This window comes from Hypomesus nipponensis, chromosome 13 (genome assembly GCF_054491055.1).
Source record: "Hypomesus nipponensis isolate SF chromosome 13, ASM5449105v1, whole genome shotgun sequence".
Classification (NCBI taxonomy): Eukaryota; Metazoa; Chordata; class Actinopteri; order Osmeriformes; family Osmeridae; genus Hypomesus; species Hypomesus nipponensis.
Window position 1 is genome coordinate 7,243,491 of NC_140373.1, and position 18,964 is coordinate 7,262,454.

The window sequence follows — 18,964 nt, forward strand, 5'->3', positions numbered from 1 at the left end:
AGATATATTTACTGATTATATATACACACATATATATATATATATATATATATATATATATATATATATATATATATATAAAATAAGAGAGAGAAAGAGAGAGAATTGGAGAAACAGAGGACCAGAGCAAAAGCAAGGCAGAGAGAGAGATACAAAGAGCTCTAGAGGGACAGAGAATAAGAGAGATAGAGAGAGCGCGAGAGAGAGCGGGTGGGGGGGTGGAGTGTGAGAGGTGGCTGAATGGCAGGTAGAGCTGACACCCTCTCCAACCACAATGGGCTCTTTTATCAGGCCCTTCACACTGGTTAGAGCAACGTCTTGTTTAGAATAAACTACCCTGCTGTGCAGAGCGGGAGGCAGGGAGGAGGCCAGGGCAGGGAGCGCAGTAGATTGCCCTATGTTATACACACACATACACACGCACGCACATATACACACACGCACATGCACATGCGCACACATTGACATCCACGCACACATATGGATAATATCTATCTGATGAGATGGGAGATATACTGTACCATAATTGATGATAGTAATGATTCTCTTTCAGAGGCATGACTTATTTTATAATTGTATTATAAACTTTACTATATCCAATGTACATATACCATTTAATGTTAACATTTTTACTGACAATTTAATCAACTGCAAATGTCTTTAAAAATTGCATAAAAAATCTGAATTTTGTATAGCAAGTTCTAGTGTTTGTATCCATTTCCATCTGTCATATACCATGGTGGTGTGTGTTGATGTTAGATGAGGGCTATGTCTTTGTGGGGGGATTTAACAGCTCTGGTTATGTTTGGCGTTTCCAGGTGTGAACACACACACACACACACACACACACACACACACACTGATTGGTGTGATGTAATTTATTGTCTCAATAACAGCAAACCTACAGGGACTTGTTCCACAAAAGTGAGAAACACCAAAAACAGGGAGGGTGTTTTTTCCCCTCTTTCTTCTTACTTGGAAAACAAACATCAGACCAGAGTTCAAGCCCCCTTTTTTCTCTGCATGAAATGTGTTTTCATTTAGACCTGTATGTGTGTGTGTGTGCTGCTGGGGCTTTCACACCCTGCAGAGACATAGAAAAAGCACGGACTCCAATGAGGAGAACTCTCAGAATGTGTGTGTGTGTGTGTGTGTATCTATGGCCGTGTCTCTAATGTCCCTTTCCCCATCTCAGGTGGTGGTGTCTACGACGGTCAATGTGGACGGTCACGTCCTGGCCGTTTCAGACAACATGTTTGTCCACAACAACTCCAAACATGGCCGCCGCGCCCGCCGTCTCGACCCCTCAGAAGGTACGGCTCTCCCTTATCAGGATTATGGTACGGCAACACAACATCCTCTTCTAACTCCCTATCACTCCTTCTCTCCCTCCATCCACACATCATGACCATCATACGCCCTCTCTAGCTTCTCCTTCCTAAACACCCTTTCATTCTTTCTGTCTTTCATCTCGTCTGGCCTCTTTCTAATCTAGACTGTGGTACTTTCTCCTGCATAGCCTCCTCTCTCTCTAGTCCACCCCTACTCTCTCTGTTTTTCTGTTGAATGGACACCATTGTCCTATCTGACATGTTTGTGCAATGACTTCTTATTTTTCAATGTATTTCTTTATTTCCATCAATGTTTTAATAGTAGACTTATCCATGTTAATATTATTAAGTATTTATGTTCCTTGTTATATTTTTGTTATTCATGTTACGTATTTATTTAATAATCAAATATCTTTTCTTGGTACCACTGCCTGTATTTCCTGTATTTCCATCCTGTTCTCTGCGCGCTCACAGCCTCCAGCATGTCTGGATTCTTCTCTGTTCTGTGTAAAGATGTTTGATGTAGCTTGCATCACTGTTTCCCTCCTCTGCACCCCCTCCAGTTCCACACATATTTATAATGAAATGTTACCAGAGCCTTTCAAACAAAACATTAGTATTTTTAATCTTAATTAGGTATTAATTACCGCATCGCTAACACAGTGATAATATTTAATAATGCATCAGGAACAATAAAAGGCAGGCTCTATAATATCAACCCCACAACTCTGGAGGGGAGGGAAACACAAACTTATTTGTTTTGTTTCTTCTGGTTCCTTGTTAATGACAAAACGACGGAACAAAAATAATATAATTGAAGGTTAGCCCTTAGCGACGTTATGACGTGCTGTTTGTCTCTCTGTCTTTCTCACTGCCTGGTAAGGGTGGGGGGTGGGGGTGGGGTTTGCATGGCAACCAATTTTAATTAGGAGGGCAATTAAAAAAGGTTGAACCCCCCCCCCCCCCTCTCCTCCTCCACCTTCCCCTTCCATCCCTCCATCGCTCTATGCCACCCCCCTCCCTCAGTCTGAGGCTGTCCCGGGGGACACGGGGGTTCTGGCGTCTAGCCCCACCTACCCAGAAGCCATTGGGGTTATTTGTCTTCAAAGCCTAATTTGCAGACGTCCTCTTCCTCCCAGATCTATCTCTGTCTGCTGGGATCAATCTCTACATCCTCACTCTTCTCTTTATGATGTGTGTGTACGTGTGTGTGTTTATAGAGTTGTGTGTGTGTGCATGTTTGTGTGTGTGTGTGTATGAGTGTGTACACGTGTGAAAGATAGATTGTGTGTGTATGGGTGCGTGCTTGTGTGCCCGTGTGAGTGTTTTTTTTCTTTCGTGGGTATGTGCGTGTGTGTGTCCTGTAGGAGGGTAGTTATAGACAAAGACAGAACAGCGATTTGAGAGGGGAAGAAATCTGGGAGATGTGAAGTGTGACACTTCTATTATGACTGGAGTTGAAAGCAATTTTAATGGCAGCGATGCCGCCGGCCTTACCTCCTCTCAACACACCCACTCACTCCCACACTTTCACACACTCTCACACACACTCACATAACCCACTATCCTCTCTCTCTCATTCTGAGTCTCACCCTGCTCCTCTCAGATATAAGATAGTGAGAGATTGTGTAAATACGTTTTGTCCAGAACCTCCACTATGCAGACGGATGATAGTTTTAATGATATGACATCAGCTGGGTGTGTTCAAAAACAGTAAAGCACAGCTGGGACTGGAACTCCCTATTTTCACACAAGTGCACCTGCGTACCCACACACACGCACGCACGCTAACACACACACACGCAAGAGCACACGCATGCGCAGGCTGACCCTGCGGTAGGCAGTGGTGTGAGTGTTATCAGGGCCGCAGGGCTGAGCTGAGCTGTGTAGAAGGCCTGGGGGCAGAGCAGCCTTGATTAGCATGCAGAGAGTCTGTACTGCTGTTAGCTCGCTGCTATAAAGACAAACGAATCCAGACTGCAAGCTAGTTAGGATGAACAGATGGGCCTGAAAGAGGAGAGGAGTGGAGGAAAAGAGAGGGAAAACAGGAGAGGGAACAGGAAAGAAAGGGAGAGAAGAGGAGAGAGGAGACGAGGAGAAGAGGAGAGGAAGGCAGGAGAGGAGAGGAAGGCAGGAGAGACAAAAAAAAAAGCAGGGGAGCAGAAGAGGAAGAGGAGAGGTAAAATAAAGGCAGTGCTTTACCAGTTTTAGTTATCAGCCAGCCATCTGGACAGCAGCGTTACATGAGGTGGTAGCAGCAGAACAAAGGGAGTGGGCACACACACACAAACACTCACACGCTCACACACACACACACACACACACACAGAAACGCCAAGCTGGGCAGGCCTAGACCTGTTGGAGTGTGTGAGGAAGGTGACGAGTGGTCATGTTGCCTGGGGAGGAGAGGCGCTGATTAGAGCTTCACACCGCGCCAAGCTGATGTTCTGGAGATAACACACACACACACACACACACACAGGCAGCCGTGTGTGATCGCTTCTGGCTGTTGTCTATCCACTTAAAGCACAGTGAAGTGTTTGGCCAAACAGAACAAGTGTGTGTCTCTGACTGTGTGTGTGTGTGAGTCAGAGTGTGTTGGATGATGGTGAGATAAAGAGTACCATAGGGACAGGGAATATCACCACACAGCCCTTAGCAGGAGCAGGAAAAGAAATAAATTACGCTATATTATTATTGTTATTATCATAAAAATATACATACTTAAAACTATAGGCTATAGATAACATATATGTACATCGTCCCAGAGTAAATGTAATAATCGGGGAGAAACATTCAGTGTCTCTCTCTCTCTATCTCTTTCTCTCTCTCTCTCTCTCTCTCTCTCTCTCTCTCTCTCTCTCTCTCTCTCTCTCTCTCTCTCTCTCTCTCTCTCTCTCTCTCTCTCTCTCTCTCTCTCTCTGTCTCTCTCTCTGTCTGTCTGTCTCTCTGTCTCTCTCCCCCTCTCTCACTCCCCTCCTTCTCTGCACTCGCCCAGTGTGTTGTAGCATATCATTGGCTTCCTAACCCTGCCTGTGTAATTCACTTGGCTACGCTTCCCATTCAACTCATGTTCCCTTTCCCCCATCACACACACACACACTGCTCCCCCTGTGTGGGAAATGATGCTAATACTGCCAGTAGGGACATTCACAGTAACAAACAAACACAATCACACACACGCAAGCACACACATGCGAGCACAGACACGCAAGCACTTATGGACACACACACACTCATGAAACACTTGGGAGGTGTTACAAATTCCAAGGCTACGTGTGTAGGTCTTGGCCCAGCTGTCTGTCGGACAGCAAGCACCTCCCCCGTCTATCTGCGCCCCTCATCCCCACATCCCCTCATTCCCCATCACACACACAGCCAAACCCCCCTTGTTTGTCCCCCCCCCCCCCCACACACACACACACACACCTCACTATAAGCCTACACATAGTAAACGTGTTTACTGTAATTTGAGGTGAATTATTCTCTATAATTGCGGTAGCTGATGAAGGTCAGTCCCTGAGAGGCAGCATCCTCGTCTTCAGAGACCCCGGCCTCTTTCAAATACTCACACCGCAATTAAGGAAAGCAAATGTCACTCGCAAAGCCTCAGAAATGAAAATTTGTCTGAACTTATTAGCATGGAGTCAACAGCGCTAGTTAAGGTGGGGAGGGGAGGGGGGATCACGGGGGACCTCTGTTTCAGTGTGTGTGTGTGCGCGTGTGTGTGTGTGTGTTGAATGAGCAAATACAACCCTCGCTAGAGCAAACAATGGCGAGAGTCATGTCCAGGCTGTTCTACACAACAATGACTAACAGTGATTAAAATGGAAAGGGTGAGAGAGAGAGAGAGAGAGAGAGAGAGAGAGAGAGAGAGAGAGAGAGAGAGAGAGAGAGAGAGAGAGAGAGAGAGAGGGAGGGAGGTAGAGAGAGAGAGAGAGAGAGAGAGAGAGAGAGAGAGAGAGAGAGGGGGGGGGCAGGAAGTGAGAGAAAAGACAGACAAGAAAACACATCTATGACAATTTAAAACTATATGTAGCAGAGCATACACTTTGACCAAAAATCTCTTCCTAAATCTACAACCAAGATCCTTTATTTCCACAATATTATATATTTCTCTGTCAACGCAGACCAGTGCTTGAATGGCCTTGTTAACATGTTTACATGTCAACACGTTACCAAACAAGCACGCTCTACACTAGCCCGGTGACTCAGTCACGCTTTGTGTGTGTGTGTGTGTGTGTGTCTCCCTGGTGCTAACGTCCCACTTCCTGTGTGTGTTCCAAGCAGCCACGCCGTGCATCAAGGCCATCAGCCCTAGCGAGGGCTGGACCACAGGGGGTGCTACAGTCATCATCATAGGGGACAACTTCTTCGATGGCCTCCAGGTGGTCTTTGGGACCATGCTGGTCTGGAGCGAGGTAAGATGCTCACCCAACAACCTCAATGACTTTGCATCATCCTAGATCTCTTGTCCTTCATAAGTTGTGTCCAGGGGACATTATCAAGGCTCCGCCCTACAAGCCTCCCCGGATGACCACTTCCTGTCTGTCTAACCGATGACTGCTTCCTGTATCTCAGCTGATCACGCCCCACGCCATCCGTGTGCAGACTCCGCCCAGACACATCCCAGGGGTCGTGGAGGTCACCCTGTCCTACAAGTCCAAACAGTTCTGCAAAGGAGCACCAGGACGGTTCGTCTATACTGGTACGAGCCAAAAGCCATTCAGCAACATCTGTCACCCGCTCTGTCCCTGGACTCCACTCTACTGCCCCCCCTCTCCTCTCGCTCTCTCCCTCCTACCCCCCTCCTCTCTCTCTTCCTCCTACCCCCCTCCTCTCTCTCTTCCTCCTACCCCCCTCCTCGCTCTCTCCCTCCTACCCCCTCCCTTCCTCCATCCTTCTCTCTCCTCCCTGTCTATTTTCTATTCTGTGACAGCCTTAGCTGTTTTACTCTCTATGGGCTGAAGGGGATATATAGGCTTGTTTCAGACCTTCAGGCCCACCCTGCCCGCCTGCCCGCCTGCCTGCCTGCCAGGCAGCAACAATGGGCGTCTGATCTGGTCCTCCCAGGGCGTGTGAGAGAGGCCTGGGGGAGAGTGGGGGGGGGGGCTCTCTCTTTCTCTGGAATATGATCCCTTCTTTCCTAGCCCAGACTTGCTGTGTGTGTGTGTGTGTGTGTGTGTATGGGAAGAGGGCTTGCCTGGGGGGCAGCTGCCAGCCCTTGTTAATCTCCAGCCATTACAACAGGACACATGATCAGATCCTGTCTCACAGGGACGGGTGGCTAAGCCTGCCGAGGAAAAATCAAGTTGAGCGAAACATGCTCCATGACACACTGTTCATGGCAGTGACGCTCTCATTGGGCGTGTGCGCGGGCGTGCGTGTGCCTGTATGGTGTGATTGTGTTTATTGGAGAGGTCAATCTTTGTGTCTCGGAGCAGAGGCTAATCTGTTGTCAATGGTGGAGAAAGCTGAGCGGGGTGGGGGTAGGGGGTTGGGGGGGGGGGCGGGGGCGGGGTTGTCTGTGTGTGAGGTCAGTGTGTGTCTGACCTGGAAGCTCCAGTCTGATCCCACACTCAGGAGAAGACGGTGAGATAATCATCAGATATTACTGCCTCTCTCTCTCTCTCTCTCTCTCTCTCTCTCTCTCTCTCTCTCTCTCTCTCTCTCCTTGTAACCTGAGCTGTCGGGCCAATATGGGTGGAAGAGCACTCTAGCCAAGACCCTAGACAGCTGGCTTACCTCACACACCCCCCCCCCCCCCCCCCGCCTACACACAGACACACACATATACTAATACACACGTACACATACACACACCCATGACTATTGTCTTGTGGACCACTCTAACATTTAACCCACTCTGCAGGGTTAGGGCAACATGCCTCCAAATGAAACAGAATGTGCATGTGTGTGTGTGTGTGTCTGTTATGGAGTCGTGTGTGTTTCCTCAAAGAAGTGTCAGTGATAGATGACATAGGAGGATTGCTGTTCTTACTGCAGTAAGATCATTGCTTTGGACAAAAGCTCAAAGGTGCTTTTTCAGGTCTTTATTTGTATTACAAATCCTTCACATTCCAAAAAGCTTTGAAATAATTTAGCAACAATTTGGGGGCATTGATTGAATAAAGGAAACATTTTCCAGGGTTTCATTAAATTTCTTTGAACTACGTATCCCAGCAGACCTGTGTGTTTCAGGGCTAAGGTAGGAAAACAGAGTCTTAATAGTGGTACATGGGGGATGCGGTCTTGATAATATGATTAGGTACTGTAGTCTTCTACTCAACAGATATTTTGAAGACATACAATTATAGTGAAACTATCTGCTCAACATGATTCAGCTGACTTCTTCACAAATGTTGGATATGGCAAAGTATGTAGGGCTGCTAGATTGTGTAATATGGCTTGTTACATTGTTGTCCAAACGTGTTTACTATTAAGATCATGGGGTTGTTGTTGCTCCCGTGTTCCCTAACCTTGCCTGTCCTGTTCCCACTCCCAATCCAATGTTGTGTGATCGCTGTATCGGGTCTCCATTGATCAGGCCTGGTGAGAATCAAAGCCTGTTTGTCCTTGTGCCAATCCCTCTGGCTCTCAACAGACCAGAGCAGCTGATCAGGCACTTCTACACTCTCCAGATGTTCCTCCAGACCCCTGAGACCCTCTCCTCCCCACCTTTTCCTCTCTCAATGCTGACTCTGTCTCACCAGCTACAGAGCCAAATACTTTCAAGTTAGCATGAAGTAAGAATGTGAACGTTAGCCCTAAAGTTCGCAGCAACATACTGTATCTGGTCCATTATCTTAGCTGCTGAAAAACAATGAGATATTCCTGTTTTAGTCGGGAGAGAAAGGCAAGTTGGAGATGGACCAGGCTAGAGTCTTATATGTGAGTGTGTCATACATGAGTGTGTGTGTGTGTGTGTGTGTGTGTGTGAGAGAGGTGACAGTGTCCAGACTACACACAGTTCTCTTCTGGTGACAGGATCATATATAAAGACCAGTGTGGCCTCTAATACCATCACAGCTATTGGTCTCTATCAGGCCCTGGTCACTATGGAGGGATGTGTGTGTGTGTGTCTGGAGGACAGGCGTACAGCAGCCTGAAGCCCCTCCATCAGTCCTCATCACTGACACACACTTACCACGAGTGCGGGAAATGAAGCCCAGCTCATAGAGCAAAGCACACGTCTACACACACGCTTAGACACACACACGTCCACATGCACACACACACACACACGTCCACCCATTCATCATGGGGAAATAGAGGGACCAGTAAAGTTCTGGCCTCTGTCCTATGGGAGTGCAGACATGCATCAAAATGTTGAAAATGATTTGGCCTGGCGAGCTGTCAGGCATTTATCAGCAGGGAGGAACATTATTTGCTAATTTCCAGAGCGGGGGTGTGACAGGGTGCTCCATCTCAGGCTGGCCCATGGCCCCACGCCATGGACACTGAGGAGAACACTGGAACACTGTACACCCTGGCTGGAGCTGGCTAGCTTCTCCACCCACTCCGTCCTACTCCTCCTACCTTTCTCTCTCTCTCTCTCTCTCTCTCTCTCTCTCTCTCTCTCTCTCTCTCTCTCTCTCTCTCTCTCTCTCTCTCTCTCTCTCTCTCTCTCTCTCTCTCTCTCTCTCTCTCTCTCTCTCTCTCTCTCTCTCTCTCTCTCTCTCTCTCTCTCTCTCTCTCTCTACCTTATCGGAGGCTGACTAACTAGAGCCATCTGTCCCTAGCCTCTCAGTGGACCTCCCGGCTCGCAAACGTTGCAACGCTGGCCTCTGATTGGCCGGAGGCCTGATAAATCACAGACTTCTCTTGTCAAGGTGACGCTATCGACTGGGCTGCACCAAACCTGACAGAACCAAGAGTACACAGTACCCTCGTCCATCATCACAGCAGGACAAAGAGGTCATCTCTCTCTCTCTCTCTCTCTCTCTCTCTCTCTCTCTCTCTCTCTCTCTCTCTCTCTCTCTCTCTCTCTCTCTCTCTTTCTCTGTCTCTCTCTCTGTCTCTCTCTCTCTCTCTCTCTGTCTGTCTCTCTCTCTCTCTCTCGCTATCCTTATCTATCCATCTCTATCTATCTCTATGTCTCTATGTCTCTGTCTGAGATTCTCACTCACACAGAGGAGAGGAGGAATGAAAAGAGAGGAGTTACTTTTGCGTCTACAGAGCCGTGCTCAGTCACACTAATTATGGACATTTAAAAACCATTAACCTCAGGCCTGTGTGTGTGTGTGTGTGTGTCTGTTTCTTAAACGTTGAACATTCTCCAGAGTGTATTTGCTCAGTCATTCTTGTCGCCAATGTTGTTGCTCTTGAACTCTCACCTATGAAAGCCCATTCATTACCTCACTGAGCGAAAGCCCACTTCACCAACCCATTTAATTCTGCATGGCTCTTTAGCTGTATGTGTGTGTAAATCTGTGTGTGTGTGTGTGTGTGTGTGTTCATGTGTGTGCGCTAATGTGTGTGCTCCAGCACAAGGACACACATCAGGTTATTATTCGATGGCATATAGTTATGAAGTGAACTGTGAAGCCCAGGGCTGTAACTGAAACAAGTGGCGCCAATTGAACATGCCCTCCCCCTCTCTCCCCCTCTGCATTCTCTCTCACCTCCCACTCACCATGCTCACTTCCCTCCATGATCGTTCCTTGAAATTCCAGGCAGACAGACAGACAAGCAGACAGACAGGCTGGTAGGCAGAAGGACAGGCACACAGAAACAGAGACAGACAGACAGGCAGGTAGGTAGGCAGAAGGACAGGCACACAGAAACAGAGACAGACAGACAGGCAGGTAGGTAGGCAGAAGGACAGGCACACAGAAACAGAGACAGACAGACAGGCAGGTAGGTAGGCAGAAGGACAGACAAACAGCTGTGATCAGGGTGTCCATAGCCAGATTTATGGATGTGCCTGGAGAAGCCATGGTGTATTGATCTGTAGAGGAAAACACAACTCATGGAGAACGAGGAGGAAAACGCAGCAATAATTCAGCCTCCATTGATCTGTGGCCCTCCAAGTATTGATCTTCAGGTTACAATATTCATCTGCACCTGCGATAGGCTGCGAGGGCACTGATTTCATTTGGGAACAGTTGGCCTGTTAACCTCTTGGCACAATCGGTGTGTGTCTGTCTGTGTGAATGTGTAGTAGTGCTGTCATTGAGGCGGTCCTCTACTCTCCATGGTTGTTTCATCAACGCTTTGTCCTCTGCCTTTCTTGAACCTCCCCCCCACCTCCCCACCTCCCCACTCCTCCACCCCTCCCTCTCTTCCAGACGTCCATCTCCGACTCATCATTGCTCCTGCATCATAACGTTCACCTCGGTTCAAAGTTCATGAAATTTCTATGAGCATTGATCTGTCGCCATTGATTTTTCTACCCTCTTTTTTTTTTGCTGCTGTAGATCTTTGAAATTTTAATTTCCGGGGCATCTGAATTTTCTGGACGATGAAATTGTGTCCTGAGAGACAGCCATAGATAAGATGGAGAAGCTTGCCCTCTCCTTTCCTCCCCTCACCTCCCCTCACCTCTCCTCCCCTCTTCCCCTCCTCCCCTCCTCCCTTCCTCCCCTCCTCCCCTCACCTCTCCTCCCCTCCTCCCCTCCTCCCCTCCTCCCCTCCCCTCTCCTCTCCAGCAGGGTGTGTATACACAGGAGGTCTGCAGTCTGAAACAGTCATTATGTCGGAGGTCTGTTCGGAGGCAGGAGAACTAACAGAATTATAAGCAGGCCGTGATTGGGCGGCAGCAGGAAGATGATGATTATTTACATGTAAATAGGACCCATTTAATAGGCCAGCTCAGCAGCTGGAGACACCAGATGAATCCCTTCCTGGTGCCACTCTGCCACTCTGCTGCTCTCTGTCAGGGGAAACAGGCCACAGGCTGAGCCCCCAACCCCCCTGCCCCCAGACACACGAATGCCCTCGCTGTGGAAAACAATTGTGAAGGTGGTGCTGAGATTGTCCTCCCCTGATTGTGTAGATATCCTGTATGTTGAGTTCACTTCCCTAGTGTGTGTGTGTGTGTGTGTGTGTGTGTGTGTGTGTGTGTGTGTGTGTGTGTGTGTATGTGGGCACCACACCAATAGGACTGTGTCTAGAGGAAACTTTACTCTCATTCTCCAGTCTGTTTCCCAGTGAGCTCTCCACCCTCTATTCTCCCTTCGTCGTTCTCCCCCCCTCCTCCCTCTTCCCTCTGCCATCCTTCTCCCCCGTCCATCCTCATCACTCCATACTTCTCCACCGCCTTTCTCCCGCTGTTGTTGGGCCATGTTCTCGTGTTGCTTAACCCAGCCCTGTCACTGGGAACTATCTGGGCTGGATCAGGTGACAGCGTTTGAGGAATGACAATGTAGTTTCTGTGAGAACAAGGTCATAGCACTCCATCATTTAAGTACGCACAGACACACACACATTACACAAACACACACACACACACTTGCTTGTAATTGCACACATTCTTGTTGAAACACACACCACACACACACATGTCATGATGAAAGCATGTTTTATGTAAAAAGCCAGATCTCTATCTGCATCCTGTCTCTAAATGAGGTGTGTTAGAGCTAACTACATAATGACCCTCACCACCCTCTACACACACACACACACACGCACATTTCTGCACACACAGTCTACAGGGCCCTGGTCTGTGCCTGTAGGTCTACTGGTTAAAGGCTAACCCTCAGCTCATTAGCCAACATTAGCCCTGCCATTTCCTCCTCTGCAGACCAGCTCCATCATCCATTACCCTCCAGTCAGAGCTGAGAAGACCAGGGCCCTGAACAGATCCTCTCAAAGTGCCGCCTTCCTACTTTACTTCCTTTATTCCGTTCTTCCTTCCTTCCTTCCTTCCTGGAGAATGACCCGATCTGCCACACTGAAGACTGGCATGTGGAACAGCCATCGATCACATGACAGCGCAGACCAAACACCCGGTGGCTTGATGGATGGGCGTGAGTCTGAGGCAGCATGGCAGTTACCACGTGCCTCTTTCTCTCCCAGTCTTCCTCGTCTTCATCAGTACCTTGGACATTCTCCTTCTTCCTCTTCCCCCTCTGCCAGCCTCCAGGCCCCCTCTCCCCTGGTCTCCTCTCCGGTCAGTAGAAAGGCAGGGTTAGCCAGAGGTTGGAAGATCAATACAGATTAGTGGCTAGCAGGTCCATGCTGACAGGCTGAATAGCAGCATATGTTTACCTGCGGCCACACCATTCATCTTCATACAGACACAGTAATGTGGCAGGGGGCAAAGGTCACACAATCTCTCCACCTCATAATTACCCGACACCCAGACATGGAAGAGCAATTGATTGGCTGGGTCTGGAGCAGGGAGCGGGGCAACTGGGATGTGCCAAGCCATCTGCTGTGTGGTTGGGTGTCTATGTGTGTGTGTGTGTACCCTCTGTGAAGTCCTATCAGGGATCAAGAGTGTATTTAGCTCTAATGAAGGTTTCAGTGACCTCCTCTGTTGCATTAGCATGAAGATCAATACCTTTTGAACCGGCTTCATCAGCACACACACACACACACACACACACACACACACACACACAGACATCTCACACTCATCATTTGCCTTTCAATAATGGATGAGACAGAGCAACACCTTGATATCCAAGTAGAGTGTGTTTACTGAGTCAGTGTGTGATGTTTTTCTCAGTCTCCCCCACGCAAGTTACTCCAAACTTCCACCTGCCCTGCCATCTGTCTTAGGGTTGTAGTAAGTGGATATTGTGGGGAGAGAAGTGGGAGGTTTTAGCTGGAACAGAGATATCGAGGGGAGAGGAGTGGGGAGGTTGTAGCTGGAACAGAGATATTGAGGGGAGAGGAGTGGGGAGGTTGTAGCTGGAACAGAGATATTGAGGGGAGAGGAGTGGGGAGGTTGTAGCTGGAACAGAGATGTTGAGGGGAGAGGAGTGGGGAGGGCCACTCCTCCTCAACATCCTTGTTATGTATGATCAATAGAAGGGATCAATTCGTTATTCACAAGGAACCACCAGGCCTGTCTTTGCTGTCTGTCCTTCTGCATGATGGGATATCACGCTCCACTGTCACTGTCAGCCGGATCACATGGCGACGTGTGTGTCCTGACTGCACCATGGCAAGCGGGGATAGCAGGTCATCGATTGGTTTCCACAGTCCTCCGCTGGCTGTTTAATGACGACAGTTAACCAATCAGACTTACACACTCACACACACACACACACACACACGCTCAGATCAGGACTGTAGCATTTCTCCTCTTGGTAGAGATATCTTTATTCTGGCATACCAGTCAGAGAACTACAGATGCTGCTACGGCCTGTAAGCCTTCAAGGACTTCATTCCACACACACACACACACACACACACACACACACATACTGATACACACAAACACCTACACACATGCTCTGGAGGTGAGCTATAATAGACTTTGTGACTCTGTCTAAAGCTTGTTAAACGCAGTGTGTGCATCGGAACAGAGTTGGGATTATGATTCATGCACTCTCACTCTCTGTCAAACACACAAACACGCGCTCGCACAGGCATTGCCGCGCAGGCTCCTGATTTATAGCTGTGAGCAGTTCACACTCACAATGACTAGATGAGAGAAGTGTGCGCTTGTGCGCCGACGCGCGTGCGTACACACGTGCGTTGGTGCGTGTGCAAGAGAGCAGAGAGATTCATTACTATTTGCGGGCTGTAATTTTGTAGGGGGACAGCGTGTGTGTGTGTGTGTGGCTGGGGAGACTGGGGCTGGACCAGTCCATACATCCGTGAGCGGGCAGTCATTCACTGCTGATTAAAGCAGGGAGACGGAGAGCCCCTCCTGAGTAGTTAGACCTGGACCAGTGTGGCCGCCAGAGGAGAAAGCAGGCAGGGATAAATCGCAGGGCCATGGGAGGCGGGCATATGTCATCATTGCCGAGGAGCTATAAATCCCGCCAAGTGTTGGGGTTGAGAGAGGGAGAGAGAAGGAGGTGGAAGGAGGAGAAAGAGAGAGAGAGAAAAGGGTGGAGGATGGATGGTGGCGTGCGTGAGTGTTTCTCAGAACTGTCTCATTCATAATGGAGAGACTAACGCGGAGAATTTATTTGATCAATTATCCCCACTATCGGGGCTCAGAGCGGAGGTGAGGAACATTGATTTGAGATACACTCACTGCTATGGGGCTGCGTCGAACGCAACTAACCATTACTCTGAACAATGACCTGCTGGAGTGGAATGACGTGCTGTGAAACATGCTCTGTGTGTTTTCTTCCAACTCAAACGCTCCTGATGTATGTGTGGATGGAACGGCAGCCAAATGAAACCAACATATCTTTATTTGTTGTCGTCTAACAGCTGTTTTTGTTCTTTCCCTTTCTTTCTTGCTTTTTTGTCTTTCTTTCTCACTTCCTCTCTCTTCTCCATCCCTCCATCTTTCACTCCCCCCTCTCTCTTTCTCTCTCCTTCTCTCGGGCAGCGCTGAACGAGCCGACCATCGACTATGGCTTCCAGCGGCTGCAGAAGGTCATCCCCAGACACCCAGGAGACCCAGAGAGGTTACCCAAGGTACGCAGGGCACCCGCTCACCTCCTAGAGGTCGTCCCAAAGTCTGAAGGTCATGCTGACCTGCTCTAGCTGAAGAGAGAGATAAAGAGCGATAGACAGTAATACGACATGCTGACACACACAGACTGCTCAGATGAGGCAGAGCATGCAATCTCATCTGGAATAGTCATCATTATTCAATCACTAGAGGAGGGCAGTGCAACACACACACACACACACACACATATACACACACATACTCACAAGCACACTTACCAGTCAGTATTGTCCAATGTGTTTGGATTTCGTACAACGTGCCGCAACTCTCACACTCACACTGTTTGTGTGTGTGTGTGGCAGAGTGTGTGTGTGGCAGATAGTTCAATTAAAGGTTTGTTCCACTCCAGTAGTCTGTGGTGATAGTAATCTGCGGCTGCGCCCTCTTCCCTCTCTGATTATTCCACACCTGTTTTCCTTTCATTTTCCCAAAGCCAGATCCAGTTTAATCTTTTGTTTACAAAGCTTTGCTGTTATAAGTCCTCATTTTAGCCCTTTAACTGGCCCGGTCCACACAGCAGTGGAACCTGCGGGGTTTCTCTCTCTTTCCCTCTCAGTTCCAACAACCGGCTGCAGTCGGCCCCGGGCCAGGAACTATAGACAGGAGGGTTTGAGTCTGATGTGGAACACAAGACAAACAATACCATCCCTATTGTTCATACTTGTTCCTTTGACCAGTTCATTTTTCTATTTACCATTGATAACATCTCTGACTAGCTCGCACCAGAGAAGGACTCATTCTGAATGTGGAGCGTGCGGTGAGGACTGGGGGGAGGACTGAGGTTAGGGCTGGGGTGAGGGCTGGGCTGAGGGCTGGGCTGAGGGCTGGGCTGAGGGCTGGGATAAAGGCTTGAGAGACTATTTTGTGGAGGTTGAGATGGTTGTTCACCACAGATAACAGCACTACACACGTCCAGATACAGTGTGTCACTGTTCATAGCATGGCTTTACTGGTAGTACTTCTCGTCCTAATGTTCTCTTTTTCTATTGCCACAAACTCACTGCCTCTGATGGTGTGATGTGGTCTCTCATCGGATGATAGAATTTGCTAGCTCTAACATTGCCTTCCTGGACAGTCTATTCATCACAGCGCTGTAGGATGGTCTGCAGCTTAGCCTAGCCTAGCATAGTGGCTCCATCTCCTGCCCCTTATCAGAGTGAGGGGCCCTCTCTAACCAGCACTTTTCAGCTCCATCACGGGTTTCAGTTACACCCAGCTTTTTCTCTTAGCGGAGAGAGGGCCATATCTGGACAGAAAATCTGGTTCCAGTAAACGCTTTAAACTATCTATTACCAATAAAAAGCTGCCAAGCCAACTCCCAGCTTATTCCCTTCCCCTCTCCTTCCTCTCTCTCTGTGTCTTTCTCTCTCTTTCTCTCCCTCTCCTCTCTCTCGTTCCCACTCCATTCCATTTGGAAGTGCTAAACCCTATATGAGATCTACTAATGCTGCCATTAGTCAGACAGGCCCCCAAAAAAACAACAGCCAGAAAACAATCTATGTGTGTGTCTGGAGCGTTTGAGGAGGAAATGCACTCGTCTCTCCCTTCCACCAATAACCCTGCGAGGCTTTTAGCACGGAGCCTCTCTGGAATGGAGGATGGGGGCCTCTTTTAAATTTAGACGGCTCTGGCCTCGCCGACACGCCGGCCCCCCTCACACGAGGCTATCAGGGAGCAGAGATGGGATCGCCCGCTCCCCTAAACAACATAAATATTTGATTTGGTCTTCTAATGGAGCCAAATGCGAAGTGTATCGCAGCATGTAAATGAAAGTGCAGAGTCATTCATCATGGTTAAGCTAGCCGTCTGCGCGCTCCCCTCCCAGGTCAGAGAACACTTCACGTAAAGCAGCAATTGACCCTTACACACTGCACACTGGCTTAGACACACACACACACAGAACACACACACACGCGTTGACAAGTCGATGCAGGGTTTGGTGGTGGATGGGAGATTTAGGAAAGGAGGAATTTTCGAAAGGATGCATTAAGTGGGGTGCGTTGTGTATATAGTGAAGTGTGCATCGTAAAGTGTGTATTAGCAACAAGGCCCAGTCTTTGTCATGCCACGCCATGACATCACCCTGAAGTTGATAATATTACCACAGTATTGATTCCTGCTACATATTTTCTCAGTTTCCCGAGGACGCGGGATACACTGCTAGTTTGATGGGTAATTGCAATGCGACAGAAAGCCAATATAGGGAGCCTGAGTCGGCTCGTGCACTAATAATATTACAGCCTGTGACGTCCACACACGTCCGCACGCACGCTGGTCTGAAGTCTGCCTCCCTAATCTGAGCCAACATCAGCATCTCTGTGTGGCCCGCAGGGACGGGGCAGAATCAGTGCGTTGACAAACACAGAGACAGAGGCAGAGTCAGGACAATAACCAGGGGCAGTCATGTGGGAAGGCAGGAGATTGCAGCAGGGACGCTTCCCTCCTTCCTGCCCGTTTGAGGGCCTGTTCGGAAACACTACAACGCCTCTGTTCCCCTCCGCATGCTTAAAGGGAAACCCAGAAATGAGAATATGATTACTGTTGTGCGCATTCCCTTTGCTCTCCGACAAATAATCTTTATTTCAAATTACAGAGCAATACAACTCAATACGGCAATCTTACAGACTGAACTAGGTTCTTTATGGAAAAGGAGGGTGATAGAGGGGTCTGTGGTGGTGGGGTCAAAGGGAAGGGTTGTGGAGGGGCATGACAGAATAATTGCTTTAAATTTTTATAATGACATGATCACCTCAAGACACGTAACCGTGGCAACCTTTTTTAATCGGGTGGGGTGACGCAGACCGATCCTCCTCTAGATCTAGTGTGGGTGTGTGTGAGTGCGTGTGTGTGCGCGTAGTAATCAGGGTCGTTTAAGAGCTTGTAAACCAGGGGCGCAACAATGAACACTTGTGATAATAACAGCTCACATTAGTCAGGCAACAAGCAGCCGCTCCTCCTGTGCTTTCATGGTGCCTGTTTAGCCTCACGTCTCCCACCACTTACCCATGAAAAGACTCAATTACACCTAGCTCTCTGACTTACACATCTACATTGAAATGCCTCTTGGAGATCTCAGGCTTCCAAGTTAATCATATTCTCAGCGTGAGTCTCTCTCTTTCCCTTGGCGAGGAGGAGAGGTGGCAAACACGCGACATCTTCAAAGAACCCTTGACGGATTGAGCTTCCATTTACTAGCTCCCCCTCCCTCCTCCGCTAACGCGATGAGACCGCCACTTAAGCACAGGCCAGCACACCGTCGTGATGAGTTAAGACGCGGCCAGGTAAATGACAGATTAGTCACAAGATAGAACGGCACCTTCTTAAACGCCCCTTCTGTCCCTTGTCTTCTGAGACATATGGTAGGGGAGGGAGGGGAGGGGAATGGAGGAGAGGAGAGGAGTAAAGAGGAGAGGAGTGGAGAGGAGAGAGGAGAACGTGGCATCTTTAATTGTGATAATCACTGCTCAAAACCAAGAAGCATGTAGGAATCGGTTGTGATTTGTCAAGAAAGATTAGGAGTAATTATCAACTGGCCCCACAAACCCTCCATCATCCTGAAAGGGTGAGAGCGAGGGGGAGCACTCTGCACAGCTGATGAACAGATTAGGTCAGTTGGTTGGTCCATTGATTGTACCTGCCTCCTGACAAGTGTAATTCTTTATTTGTATGCAAACTAGATGCGAGCAACATCAGAGCAGAGGCACCCTTTTCAAAGGTAAATGCCCATTTGGCGAGGCATCCAGCCGGCAAAGCTCAGGATTAGAGCCTGTATCACAGAACACACCAGCGGAGAGGAGTACAGAGGGCAGGCAGGCAGGCATTATTAAGCATTAGAAGGCAGGGTCGTAAGCAAGACATGGGGAGGGATGGGAGAAAAAAACGTAGTGGGAGGGTGAAACGCAACAGAGAGCCCGGCAGACAAGCGAGGCAGACAGCCGAGGCAGGGGGCGAGAGAGAGAGAGAGAGAGAGAGAGAGAGAGAGAGAGAGAGAGAGAGATAGAGAGAGAGAGAGAGAGAGAGAGAGAGAGAGAGAGAGAGAGAGAGA

General features: G+C 48.7%; 1 protein-coding gene across 1 annotated transcript in view; it reads left to right on the forward strand.

Moving 5' to 3' along the window:
• Positions 1–18,964, forward strand: part of ebf3a (EBF transcription factor 3a) — a 71,334-nt gene that overhangs the window by 44,027 nt on the left and 8,343 nt on the right. Inside the window, exons 8-11 of the mRNA XM_084670163.1 lie at positions 1,196–1,313; positions 5,619–5,752; positions 5,913–6,039; positions 14,794–14,882. Of these exons, the coding sequence (XP_084526289.1) occupies positions 1,196–1,313; positions 5,619–5,752; positions 5,913–6,039; positions 14,794–14,882 (468 nt within the window). The remainder of the gene's footprint in view (positions 1–1,195; positions 1,314–5,618; positions 5,753–5,912; positions 6,040–14,793; positions 14,883–18,964) is intronic.